Raw genomic sequence first — 14,944 nt, forward strand, 5'->3', positions numbered from 1 at the left:
TTTAATGTACTGTGTGATTTCTGTCTCTTTTTTTATTTATTTTTTTGTATTAACTATTTATCCGTCGGTTTTTGGTAAAAAAAGTAATGAATCGTCGTTTTGATGAATCCATCACGATGAACCACTGCGACAGCGCGATGTGACGTGAATAGAATAAAGTTTAGTTGGAAAAATCCCGTAGTAATAACTGAGTTGCGTTGGTCTTTTTGTTATACAAATTGTTTTTACAAATATAAATATTCAAAAGAAAAGTAAGTGTAAAAATAAAATTTATTAAAATAATCTTTCGCACTCCAAACTATGCCAATAATATTTATTTTATTTATATTTTTATAATTTATTTTATTCATAGATACTTTTAATTTTGTACTTATAAACTTGATATTGTGAAATGCTGACAAAATATTTTTTTTTATTATGGCCAAAAAATGTTTTGTAGATAGATGATAATAAATATACCTAAATTTGCAAAAACAGTGGAATAACTTTTTTAAAAGGATTTGTAAGGTTTGTGTTGTGCACATAAAAATATAAATAAAAAAATCACATTAGAAATTTTCTTCTTCAAAACCTTTGAACTTTTGATCTCCTTACCTGTTAGCCAATTGTGGCACTTCATACAAATGTTCATGTCTCGGATTCGGTCTGTGCGTCTGTCGCACCGTTTGGAACTCCTCGTGGATCAAGTCTGGCTGGTTTGTGAGTGTTCGCTTTATTACGTTACCGAAATAGTTTGACCCTACGGTGTGATAATCGATAAATTAATGTTAGGGAATTACTAAGTAATAATTTTTAAAATACTCATAGGTATGAAATGCTTACAGTTCCACGAACAAACATTTGATCGAGTTCGAGGATAATGGTTAAAAATATACAATTCTATTCAAGAAAATATACCTACATTAATATGGGTCACTACAAATATTTGAAAGCAAAATATAAAAATTCATTACTAGTATTTATAATATAGAAGAAAAACTAACCTGGTGGTGGTTTAACATATGGAGAATCTTCGTTCATTTTAATTTTCATATATTTTATAACCAACACAGCCACTACGATGAATATAAGAAACGCAATTGATATTATTACAAAAAGCGGCCAATATGATGATCCTGAAACAAAATTAAATTTGTACGTATTTCGCTTAATCTTAAAGAAGAAACATAAATCACGCATAAACCTTTCTCTTTCAAATATTGGGATTAATACGTGGGTTCAGAAGATCAAACACGCCCGAGGGGACAATCTTACTTACAGATTTGACTGAGAAGACCTAAGTTAAGGGAAGCTAACCTTTGCAGAATTTCATCTGTTATGGAGGCCTTACCGATACGCGAAACTAGTTATGGTGTCATTATCATCATGAAGCTCATGTTAAAAAGTGCTAACTACCATATAGACACCTTGCATACAGATCCTGTCAAGGATTATTTATCAACGGATTCTTACCATCATGCAGTAGATCCGATTTAGAAGTCCGTATACATAATGGACACTGCGCGACCTGGTAATCCTTGCCAAGACAAGCAGTGCTGGTGACGCAGCGCCTTCGCCGTGTTTGCAGGCAGTCGGAGTCGCAGCGCGACCATTCTGACCATTTTGACCAGCGACCTGGTGAAGTATTATATTCTTTAACGGAGTATTCAGATCGATATATATTGATTCTTAAGTGGGTTGGTAAAGTACTTGATTTTAGAGGCAGATCTCAAGCTTTCATTTGCCTTATTAACTTTCCATCGCATACCAAAAAGTATGAGTGAGTATTATGAATGAATATAATATTCAACTAATCACTGCAGTAGCTTTGTCTTTGTTTTCTTAAGGCTACGGCTAATGACGTATGAAATACATTAAATATACTCACCGATTATAATATCTGATGATTCATCTGCTAATTCATCCAAAGTGTCAACGTACACATCTGAAAAATACTTAGGTAATTCAAACACAAATATATTTTATCCATTATTAACAATAAAATGTAAAAAAAATCATTTCAAATAGAGATAGAAGTTTGTGCGCCATGACAACATTAAAATCTTATTAAAATCTAATATTTTACAATCATGTAAATATACAAGAGAATGTTTAACTACTTCAAGCTATAGCTACTATACTTTTTTATTAAACGTAAGTATTTATTTTTTTATCAACTAACAAATATTTACCTAAATCGCAATCAAAACAATCTTGCGTTCTCTGCACACTAGGGCCGATACACGCTTGTCCGCCATTCAAGGGTCTGGGGGATGTGCAGCTTCTGACCCTTCTCCTTCCTCGACCCTGGTCTCGGGGCTGTCCAGCGCAGTAACAATCGGTCCAGGCTGACCAACTGCTCCAGCCTCCGTTTACTGACCGATAAAATATATAATAATCAGGCTAATCGTACTAACCATACTTTTTTATAAATTATTAAAATGTTAGAGTTAAAAATGCACTGAGTTAATTTTATTTTAGTTCCATGTATGCAAATGTTCTTAATCTTAAGCTATTTTGCAAATGATTTTATATCTTAAGATAATCCTACCAATTACAGGAACATTAATATCACACTGTTCGTACTCTCGTAACACGTAAATATAACAAAGAGTATTTTCTAGGGTTTGATTTTACGCGAGTATTATACATTTAGAAATTAAAGACTTTTTAACGAATTTTAAACGCGATTTATTCATTATATTATTTTCCCGACGTTATTTTCACGACGAGTCTCCCCGTGACCACGCTCGCTGTAAAGTGTTCGAAACGTCGGGAACATAATATAATGAATAAATCGCGTTTAAAATCCGTTAAAAAGTCTTTAATTTCTAAAAATATAACAAAGAGTTCACATATTTCTGACATGTTATTATTAAACTCACCAAAAACAGTTAAGAGAGCGGGCTCCGACATTCTTTTCCCGGCAACATTTTCAGCGACGCAGGTGTAGTTCGCCATATCCTGGAAAATAACTTTGTCTAGACTAGCACCTTTTTTCACCCTTAACGAAATTCGTTGGCTGTGAAATGATTTTCCCTACATTATATTATTACATTGTCGCTTTCAGGTGCTGAATATTAAATCTTTTCCCGTTCGTTTGGACTTTCCTTTATTTAGAGAGTATTTCTTAAAATAGTGTTCAGGTATTTTTATATTTGTGTAAGAAGTACCTATTTATCCGAGAATTCTTATATCACACAGTTATAACACTACTGTTACATATGGTTAGTTAGTTATTTTGTTATCTGTGCTTATCCAATTGAATCTGCATATCTATAAACTTATTTTATTTTTTATCCCCAATACTGTGATATATCATGTATACTATATATTAATACTATACTTAATTCATATTAAATACTAGCTTCCGCCCGCGACTCCGTCCGCGCGGATGTCGGTCTTCGCGTGGATGGTTTATTTATCCATTTTGAGAACATCTGACAATAACATCTTATAAATATCTATTGGACCCAATTCCCAAATACGGCTAGGCCTATAATAATACGCAACGTGTGTTCGCGGTTCTACGGAACAACGTCTATGGATAAAACTGAAAAATTAAGATTAATTTTTTTCTACGTATTTTTCCAGGATAAAAAGTATCCTATTTTACGCCCAGGATAATAAGGTATAATTATACCAAGTTTCATCGAAATCGAACCGCTAGTTTTCACGTGATGCCTTCACATACAGACAGACAGACAGACAGACAAAAATTTTTTTAATCACATATTTGGGTTTGGTATCGATCCAGTAACACCCCCTGGTATTTATTTTTTCAATATTTTCAATGTACAGAATTGACCCTTCTACAGATTTATTATATGTATAGATTAATCAATAACTAATTAGCTATGAGCGACCGTATATATTGCATTATGTACTATAAAGAATATTCATAACATTATTCCCACTTCATATCTTACCATCAAAGTAGCCTGTTTGATCACTAAGCTGCCTTCCTTAGTGATCTGTACATTATCATCAGCTACCACCGGGGCTCCGTTTTTCAACCAATATGCTTGTGCGAACGGCGCAGCTTGAGGTGGTTCACATCTAAACGTCACTCCACTGTTCAAACTGACTAATTGTGACTGGGGAGCTATCGTGAAGTGCTTCTTGATGTCTAAAAAGAGTAAAACTGTGATATTATATTGTGTCCCTTCTAGGCAAGCAAAATCTTAGGTCACATCTCAGTTAAACAGCAGGCAAGATTGTGATCAAGCCCTTCCCTTTCGCCCAATAAAAAAAAAATATTTGTGCTTCTTTATTATTAAAACCAGTAAAATATTTAGGGTCGGTGACAGTTATTCTTAGAAGGTCAAATTATATGGGACGAGATGGATTAAAATTTGTTATTTGTTAATCTGAATTTCTCGGTAAATGTTTTTGAATATCATATATGAATCTTCATTACTATGTAAGAGCTTCGTAAACAATTCATGGAAAGTCTATAAATACATATACTTCGCTAATATTTAAATAATTTTGTAGGCACTAAAGTTTGGTAAGCGTGGTGTATGTATATTTAATTTTTGGATAAAATGTTTGTTGTCAATTTAGTAAACATAATAAAAGTAGATATTAACACTATCCAAAACATAAATATGAGCTTCATTTTGCTCAATTATCTTTATAATACTTACAAGCCAGTTCAATAGTAGCTGGTTGGCTCCAAATATGCCCTCGACTAGTCCAAGCGTTACAAGAACATTGATATTTATCACTTCCAAAATATTCCTCAACTTTATCTCTTGTCACTTTGTACTCTCCTTCAATAATTCTGACTCCAGTTTGAGGATCGACGAACTCAAAATTTAGAGCCTGCGTTTTAACTCCGTTACAATTAAAGTATACCTAAAATCATTTGGTTTAAGGTGTTGTTTAAATTTCTTATGTAACTATTTGTTTTAAATAAGGTTTTTTTTAAATAGTTATAGTTAAATTTTTTTTTACAGAAACGGTATAATGTGAAATAAAGTCTTTGGAAAATGGATATAAGAGAAATGTGATTTAATATTATCTACAGCACTACATATGATTTATATTAAGTCACTTACATCTAAAGCATTGGCAGCTCGACATTTCAGTATAGCTGGTTTGTTTTTAACAACATACGTATTTTCTGGCTCAAGCAAAAACACGGGCAAATTGTCTTTAGGCGTGTGCAACGGTAATTTATCATCTATTTGCGAATCATCATATTTCGCTGTTACAGAATCTGGTGAATCTTTATAATTTGTTTCCTTATAATCATAATCTAAATAACTTTGTTCTGCTTCATCTTCTTCATCTTCCTCTTCCATTTCGTCGTTACTTTCAAATATTGGCGGTAGAAAATAATCTTTTATTTCATTTTTTGGATTATTTGTAAGAAAATCAAGTGGTTTTTCATCATCATCTTTATCGGTACTAGGAACCTCGTGCTTTTTGCCATCTAAAATAAATTATTGCAAATGATGCTGTGTTTTTACACAAATCACACAAATTTAAGTATTCAATGAAATTGTTACAACAACCGAAGTATGACGTTACTTTTTTTCTAAAACTTTTACACCAATTTTCATTGAATATAAACTATCTCTTAGGTTGAACTCAATGTTGTAAACTACCTACCTTTAATATGAAAGGTACAATTAAATTTAAAAAGTTCTGTGTTCTTTTCAAATTACAGTACAATACAATTCGTCTATTTTATAGTAAGTACAGTAAGTTCCAAAGCACTAACTATTTTTTTATAATATTTACTTCTTAATATGTAATACATAAACACAACAAAATAAAAAATCGTATAGTGATCGAAAAAAAGTTAAGTACTCACGTGTCACCGCATCTTGTCCATCAACAAAAAATACCAATTGAGCGATCACTAAAAACACCAAAAAATTCACTTCCATTTATAGACTCAAATCCTGTAGAATATTTTAAAACAACAATAATTTGGTCGGTATCACCATATTCTTCCATAACTATTATCGAATCACATTTTCAACACTTTTATACGTTTAAAAGAACACAAAACTTCGACAGGAATTTTTTTTCGTAAAAGTTTACGTAAAATAGCGCACACTGAAATAGGTGCTATCGACACGGGATGAAAAACAACACTGAGGGTAATATGGGGTGCCAGGAATTATAAGCGCAAAAGTTTCCTGCGCATGCGCGAAAAGTTAACCGACCCTAATCGACGAAGTTGCGGATGATAAATTCTGATGAATTGATGTTCCCAACTTGTAACTCGTTAGCGATTGCTGCTGAACTTTTAAATAGTATGTAAATGCTGAAAATTGGATTTGCGATCATTGCCAGAATCGATTTCTTTGATATTCTTAAATAAATAACTCAAGTAATGATACGAATGAATAATTTGCAATTGAAGGTAAATTATTATTGATTATATGCATACATCAGTAAAAATAATTTATTCTTCTTTAAGTCCAAATCCAACAAAACCAATATAATCCATTTTCGAACGAATTTGGATTATATTGGTTTTGTTGGATTTGGACCAATGTTTAACTTTTTGTTTGTTCGTTCTTGATTTAGAAGTAGTGTAATATAAACATATGTATAAATATCAGATATCATGCTAGATATAAAATAAAAGCCAAGATTTTTGATCAAATTTATTAAACAATTGGTGGATAAACTAAAGTCCCAGCAAACAATTGTTGCTTATCCGAAAGAACGAAGAACAGAAAGGGATGGTCCGCTCGGAACTGCATTGTTTTCTCGTAAGACAACTTTGATGCAACTATGGCTGGAAGAGAGACTTCAATTTAAAAGATAAAGTACTTATTTTGTGGCTAAACTTTTCTGAGCAGTTAAAGATAACAATGCTCGACGTAGTGATGCTTGAAAGTTTATTAGAAAAAGAAAATAAAATGCACGTCAAAGCCTCAGAACAGGTATCTATTCGACAAATAGACGTATTGTGAAAACATAATCTTCTTATTTGTATTGAAATAATATTTGTGTGGAAACTATTGATCTATATTTATAATCATTGAGCACATGCAACGTCCCTATAATCTTTCAGGTTTGTTTTTATTAAGACGCTTTTATTAGCTTCATCTGTGTGTTTACATGTAACCTTTAGACTCGATTTTGACCCACTTTAAATGGACAGATTTCATTCAAAATTTACACTAATATCAAGGATCGGTAAAAATTCAACAATCTCATGAGTTTATGCATGTTTTGTTGACTTTTTTAACTATTATATTATTTATTTATTTTTGCAGTTTAATTATAATTTGATTTATAAGTAACTTACCAGAGGCTGCGGCTGCTTCAGTACCGTACTCATTGACATCAATCATTGCCTTTTGTTTTGCTTTAGATACAAACAGAGTTTTGTCTTTCACTATACCATTAAGCTCTGATTCGTATTCATTAAATATACGTTTTACTCCTATCTGAAATTGTAAATACTTTAATGACCTAAAATTAACGACTTGCACCGTTTAAATAGATCGATTTCAATTAACTATCATTTTTTAAAACTTTATAATTTAAAGATTCCGTTCAATGTCTTGAGTTCTTGGATGTCAAGATGTTGAATACGAGCAGCGACATTCAAAATCTTTATCAAAGATTACAATTTAATTTTAATTTTTAATTTTTATTATAAATAAATAAATAAATATTTCGTTACAGACATCAATTTAATACCTACTACCTATTTATCAAATGCATATTTCTTAATTCGGTTTTTTGATTAATAAATAATTATTTTGTTACATTAGATTAATTTTATGACCCACCTGTTCATACATGAATCGCAAATCAATATTCCCTTCTATTTTAAATTTCGGTATAGTGACATGTACATTTCGAGTTATTAATGTTCCAAGGGCGGAATCTAATATTTCTGGTGCCAACTTTAATTGACTCAATAACATTGGTAAGCCATTCTTTGTGTTTGGTAGAACCATGAGAAACGATGCCTTACCACCATTGTATGGTATTTTGAGTATCTGACGATAAATTATTAGGTTTAATGATAGACTTAAGTCTTAACTACTATATTTATACTGATTTTCTTCATGAAATCCGGGGATAAAGTCGGAATTACCGCTTGACTTTTTGTTGTTTCGTTTTAAATAATTATATTTTAAAGTTATACTGGAAATATGTTAATTATCCAAAATTTTAAATCATTCATCCTCACGTCATTAATTAAAATTATTTAATTATTATTCATCTCTCCAATACAATGCGATCCCATCTTTATTTTTTTAAATTCACTATATTAATGAAACCCAATCCAATAATTTTATAGATATTAAAAATTATATCAAAGCTTTATGACTCGTAAAGAAAATCGTTTGTTTAATGAAATTAATTTTAAAACTTACTTTAGCATCCAAAGCTTCACTTTCGGTATAGTTAAAATGTGCCACTTTAGTCATCATGCTGATGCGTCGGACATCATTTGGAGTGTTGAATGTGCCTGTTTGTACTTTTGTGAAAGGCTCTTCCCATTTCCCCTATTAACATTGTTCAAATATAAGGTAAACGCAGCTATCAACGACCCATCGAAAATCTGAAGGTATTACCGACCTATAAAAGTAATTCGAAATTTAAACGTTTCCAGAACTATTCTAGCTATAGGTAGGCAAAGTTATACACGAATGTATTAATTGAGCATCGTATACTTTAACGTTAGAGTGAGTAACTGAGCAAAAAAGAGTTAAAATGCGTAAGTTGCTGCGGGGTAGCGTGGAAGCAGGACGTGTCGTACTGTTCCGTTGTTCCTTCGGGTAAGTACTGTGAGTATCTTTTTAAGACATTTACAAACAAATGACATCTATACTTTAATTTATATTACTAAATGTCAATGCATTTAAGTGTCAACTTTTCATTTCTTACAACATTTTATTAATAAAAAGTAATTTGAAACGATAAAACTTAAAATTAAAATGGGACGGTGTTAGCTTCACCAGTTTAAGTCGTGGCAGGTATCAACGACCCGTAAGTCGGCAATGGCAGCAACGTAACTTTTTGTTTTATTTTCTTTTATGTTATTATATCACACTAACACAAGTGGTCTTATGGACCAGTTTAAATCTAAGCTATGAGTCTTCATAAAAATCTATTAGCGACTAAACTTTTTTGTCTAGTGTTGTGTCTTTTAGCGTTGTCAATTTATACAAAGTTATGATATTTTCGAGGATCCCTATCGAATAGTTACAGTAGTAAATCATTGTTTTTTTTTGTTTAAACAATATGCATTTGTTCATATTTTGTATGACATTAATCAATTATAATCTATTTTATAGTCTGATGGTCAAATGAATTAAAATAACCATTTTTTTATGGGTCGGTAATACAATTTAGGTTTATACTTACATACTTTAATACCGACCCATGTGGGTCGGCAATAGCAACTATAGGAAGCTATTACCGATCGAATATAGATTGTTTAGTTTCTCATCTACAAATTCAAATTCAAATTGCTTTATTTGCAGAATGTAGAATAAAGATGTTTGTATACACAGATAATATTGATCCTTAAACATTCCGCTCGTAATTGAGCGTGCAAATATATTTTTATTACTTTTATGACATAATAGGTGCCTATTAAAAATTATATTTTTTTTAGGTTCAATTAACATAAAACATATAATTAGGTATATTTTTTCCAGAAATATGGAGCCACGAAAGCGGCGAAAAGTATTCAGTAAAACACAACTCGCCGAAGCAATCAATCAAATAGCATAACGAAATATCCTAGAGTTTGAAATCCTTAATTTAAATATGTACATATATTAATAGTATTATGTTGATTAATTTAAAAGTTTGTAATTATTTAGTTCATTACTAAAAAGTACTCATTTGTTTTATTAAAAATAACTACAATAAAAAAATACGAATATATTTGCATTTTTATTTCATTTTATTAAGATCGGTAATCATCATCATCACTAGCTTCTATACATTCCATTGCTGGAAAAAGGCTTCCTCTCACATACGATCGGGAATAGCTGCATAAAAATCGTTAATAGCTTCACAGCCGTTTTTATGGCTCGGTAATAGCAACAATCGACTAAGTCACATTGTAAATTATTTTTTACAAGATAATCCTTTATTAGAATGTATTTGCTTCAATAAATACATTTTTTATACATAACACTAGCATATAAAATGAAATTATAAATCTTTAGAAGAACCAGTATACTTAAAAAATATGGTTGATTTTGAAATTGCCTTAGAGGGGTCGTTAATACCTGCGTTTACCCTACATACTTATTTAATTAATTATAAGAACAAATGTTTATACTAAGAAAATTATGATAGCGTCTCTTTTTGCTTTAGTCGTTGTGCTGTTTTTATTCAGAATTGTTATAAAAATTCTTCCTAAAAATTGTTTTTGTGAAGACAGTATTTTTTTTAATAAACCTATCAGCATAGGTACTTTCGTTCGAAAGAATACTCGTTATTATAAAAATTTTATATCGGTAAAGGACTTAAACATAATATGAAGTTCAAAGTAACTAAATATTCTAATTTAATTTTATTTTGTAACAACTAATTAAAAACTTTAAAAGCCACATCTCCCAATTTTATCAGAAATATTCAGCAAACAAATACCACAACGTAGGTAGAAACCGCACCATACTGTGGTCTTGTGTTTTGAGACAGGATAGAAATTCTGCGGCTTTCGTAACTGCTTCGAAAATTTGCTCTTTTAACGTTCATTTTATTTCCTTGAATGTTTTTAGAATATTTCGTAAATAAAAGGGATGATATGATGATAAAAGATACAATCAGTTACAAGAAATAACTAAGTCAGAAAGTTTGAATAATAAGAAACATTATTATTCCAAGTTCAAAAGAATCTTTATTACTGATAACTGAGAGTGGTTCTTGTATTGATAAGCAATAAAATATAAAAAATACTCACAAGAAAATAAACAGCGTTAACCAAAATCATGGATGTGTCCGGACTTATATCATCAGAAGAGATAATATGTTTTATCATGTCATTAGTTTGCATTTCCACCTATAATGAATAATTTAAAGAATTACAATTGTTTTTAGTTAATTTTATCTATAGTAACTTAGTAAATCCACACTAATATTATAAATGCGAAAGTAACTCTGTCTGTCTGTCTGTTACTCAATCACGCCTTAACTACTGAACCAATTTGCATGAAATTTGGTATAGAGATATTTCGATACCCGAGAAAGGACATAGGCTACTTTTTACCCCGATACATAGGATAGGTTTTATTCCGGAAATCCCACGGTAACGGGAACTATGCGGGTTTTTCTTTGACTGCGTAAATATGAACGCTACAAAGAAATAAAGTTTCCATAAGTAGAGCAAATTGATGGCTCTACATTCTCGAATCGAACTTTTCAATAAATGAGAAAGAAAATTTCCTTCTGAGTTGAAAATAAAGGAAAACGTAAAATTTTTTTCATATTCTAACTATGGATACAATAATGCAATAATCTAGTCATTCTAGTGACTAGATTTCTGCCCGTGTCTTCCTTTCTATTTATTTAGGTTCAAACTGACAATATTTCAACCTAAAATTTCCAAAAATCGTGTCTAGTGTTTCCATAAGAACGTAATGTAAGAAACATACATTTATATCTCATCATACTGTGAAAACCAGCATGGTACAAATTTTATTTCCTATCCTAGTTGCTGGCTTGTACTTTTTTACTATGTCATACAGAAAGTTTTCTAGATTATGCATTGCATACTTACTTACTACTATTTATGGCACTTTTGGATATCAATCAAAAGTTTTCCACCCTAAATGAACAGATAAATAAAAAATAATTTACCCAATTGTTAATTTTTTCAGCTGTCGCCACAGGAGTTGTGAAGTCAACCCTTTCTGCACTAGATGTGAATACATCTCTCGCATTATCACTGAATTTGGACAGCAATTTTGTTTGTTCGCTTATGTATAGCTTACTAGCGACATCTAGCCTCACGCCGGGTAAATAACGTAAGCTAGCGATGAGAAATTTGAAATGCGCCTTGAGCTTTAAACGAAAAAAAAAGTATTAAAGGTAAAGACATCTATCAACTTAAAAATTACACGCACATTATTTTAAAAATTCATATAAAAGTCGATTCTTAATAATAAACAACTACCTATACTTATAAGCCTGTACCTACTTAAAAAAACGGTATCACGCAAGTTTACTTTGTCCTTAAATCTTTTGAATTCCAAATTCCAATATTAAATAATATTAACTAAATTTTACCTTGTCAATATTAAATACACCAATGGCTGTAAGCAGTTCATCCGACGTACTACCGTCTGCGCCCAAAGCCAGCTTTCCGAGCGGCAGCAGAGCGGATATCGGCGAACATATTGTGTTATTGTAGATGTTTTCAATTGCGTTTACCTTTAATTGAATAATTTAAGTTTCAAAGACAAATTTGTTTATTAATTACGTTATAATAGTAAACAAATAGAATATACTAGCTTCCGCCCGCGACTCCGTCCGCGCGGATGGTTTATTTCTCCATTTTGAGTAACTCTGACAATGACATCTTATAAATATCTATTGGACCCAAATACGGCTAGGCCTATAATAATAGGTACGAAACGTGTGTTCGCGGTTCTACAGAACAACGTCTATGGATAAAACTGAAAAATTAAGATTAATTTTTTTTCTACGTCTTTTTTCCAGGATAAAAAATATCCTATTTTATGCCCAGGATAATAAGGTATAATTATACCAAGTTTCATCGAAATCGAACCGTTAGTTTTCACGTGATGCCTGAACATACAGACAGACAGACAGACAAAAATTTTTTTAATCACATATTTGGGCTTGGTATCGATCCAGTAACACCCCCTGCTATTTATTTTTTCAATATTTTCAATGTACAGAATTGACTCTTCGACAGATTTATTATATTATGTATAGATTTGTAAAGAAGGTGAAAGTGCGCGGTTCGAATGGATTTAAAAAATAGAGCATATTATGAAACCTCATTGAAATGAAAAAACACCTCTTTTACATAAATTACAAAAACAATAATTTAAGGTATGATAGGGACTGGCGATACAAGTGAAAACGAATAGGTAACTGACTTTTCATAGAATTCGGTGACGCGTATAAATAAAATTTCCCTCTACCAAAAAATTCTAAATACCTAGCTATTATAGAAGTTTTCAATTAATTAGGGATTTCATTGCTCTTTTTCCTTGTGAAGTATCGTCTAAAATAAAAGGAGATAGATAAACAGCTAATGTATAAAACAAATTACCAAAAAGAAAGATTTTCTCAAGGTTCCGCTCATATCCAGATTCTTATACGAGTCATGTGCTTCGCTATCATCTGAATCCCTTGTTTTAGTTTTCTTTCGACCAGTTGAGGTTTGGATTACGAGAAACATGACAACTACAAATGAAATAATACTTCCTAAGAATATAATAATATACTAGCGTTCCGCCCGCGGCTTCACCCGCGTTTTCAAAGAAAAGCCCGCATAGTTCCCGTTCCCGTTGGATTTACGGGATAAAACATATTCAATGTGTTTATCCAAGTTACCCTCTATATGTGTGCTAAATTTCATTGGAATCGGTTCAGTAGTGTTTGCGTGAAAGAGTAACAAACACATACACATCCTCACAAACTTTCGCATTTATAATATTAGTAGGATAAGAATGAACCGGAAAGGCGAGCTTCTTTTGGTCTTGAAACAGTAATTGCCTGTATAATCAAATATTAAAATGCAGTTCTCTTTTCTGCACCACATAATAAAGGTTTAGTTATTATTTATCATAAAACGCTTTTTAGTACATAACATAATGTTATAATTTGTCTAAATTCGTTGTAATGGGTTACTAGTTACCCATTACAACGAATTTATTATGTATAGCTATATAATCCTTATGAATATATCTGTGATATTTACTCTCTCTATTAATTAAGGTAAGTATATTCACATTTTTATAATGTAACTAGATTTCAAAGAAAATCTCGCATAGTTCCCGTTCCTGTTTCCGGGACAAAAAATAGCCTATGTCTTATTCTGGGTCTTCAGCTTTCTACATACCAAATTTCACTGTAATCGGTTCAGTAGTATTTGCGTGAATGAGTAACAAACATCCATCCATCCTCACAATCTTTCGCATTTATAAAATTAGAAGAAGGATTAATAAAATTAATTACTCTAATTACATAGGTACATTCATAGTAAAATACTCACACAGCAATATTGTTTTCATTTTTCCGATTACAAAAACCACTTTTCAATAGTAATTATGCACAGCCGCTTAAGAAGAAATTGCAATTCTTATCTGAGTGATTAAATACTTATCGATTTCTGTTTATCACTTGAGGAAATAAACTCCGATCATTAAACTTTCTTGATAATGTATTGCTCAACATGAAATAAACATAAACCGTGATTTATCAAACATTTTTCTTAGAAAGTTACGTTAAATATTTATCTTTATCTATTTATCTAGACAACTATAAATTATTGAACTGTATGAACTTGAATCTATGTCAGAAAACAATTTTATATTTCATTCGTTACGAGTAGGTCAGGATCTCCGAAATTCTTGAGAACTGCAATAGAACCTAAGTATTACTATTTTAAAATTATTATATGTCTCTTCTTTACTTTTTTTTCCAAAATCCTCTTCTGGTAGAAATCCTTTCTGAACCAGAGACCATATTTATTTGGCACAAAGGCTAAATACAGGTACAAAACCTAAGTAAGTAGTAACATCTAACCACGTTATTAATTTTCTCCAACATGCAAAAATAAATAATTAAAAATGAACGTAATTATAACCTTCTTATCATCGAGATATATGTACTTTTTATAAGCCTTTTTATGTGCAACACAATTTTTTTGCCCACAGCATATATCTCGATGCTTTTTATAAGCCTTTTTATGTGCAACACAATTTTTTTGCCCACAGCTTCGCCCGTGTAGTCAAAGGAAAACACGCATAGCTTCCGATTC

The 14,944-nt window shown here is 31.2% G+C and overlaps 1 protein-coding gene across 1 annotated transcript in view; it reads right to left on the reverse strand.

Moving 5' to 3' along the window:
• The window catches only part of LOC123692699 (netrin receptor UNC5C-like), an 18,852-nt gene extending 4,654 nt beyond the window's left edge, over positions 1–14,198 (reverse strand). Inside the window, exons 1-19 of the mRNA XM_045637472.1 lie at positions 14,177–14,198; positions 13,232–13,365; positions 12,217–12,360; positions 11,788–11,991; positions 10,892–10,990; positions 8,343–8,474; positions 7,749–7,961; positions 7,259–7,400; positions 6,618–6,742; positions 6,158–6,236; positions 5,043–5,419; positions 4,629–4,839; positions 3,909–4,108; positions 2,865–2,943; positions 2,172–2,354; positions 1,868–1,924; positions 1,453–1,614; positions 984–1,115; positions 595–739 (exon numbers count right to left, since the gene is read on the reverse strand). Of these exons, the coding sequence (XP_045493428.1) occupies positions 595–739; positions 984–1,115; positions 1,453–1,614; positions 1,868–1,924; positions 2,172–2,354; positions 2,865–2,943; positions 3,909–4,108; positions 4,629–4,839; positions 5,043–5,419; positions 6,158–6,236; positions 6,618–6,742; positions 7,259–7,400; positions 7,749–7,961; positions 8,343–8,474; positions 10,892–10,990; positions 11,788–11,991; positions 12,217–12,360; positions 13,232–13,365; positions 14,177–14,195 (2,837 nt within the window). The 5' untranslated portion in view covers positions 14,196–14,198. The remainder of the gene's footprint in view (positions 1–594; positions 740–983; positions 1,116–1,452; positions 1,615–1,867; positions 1,925–2,171; positions 2,355–2,864; positions 2,944–3,908; positions 4,109–4,628; positions 4,840–5,042; positions 5,420–6,157; positions 6,237–6,617; positions 6,743–7,258; positions 7,401–7,748; positions 7,962–8,342; positions 8,475–10,891; positions 10,991–11,787; positions 11,992–12,216; positions 12,361–13,231; positions 13,366–14,176) is intronic.
• Positions 14,199–14,944: the final 746 nt, after the last annotated feature.

The sequence above is a fragment of the Colias croceus genome, chromosome 6 (assembly GCF_905220415.1).
Source record: "Colias croceus chromosome 6, ilColCroc2.1".
Classification (NCBI taxonomy): Eukaryota; Metazoa; Arthropoda; class Insecta; order Lepidoptera; family Pieridae; genus Colias; species Colias croceus.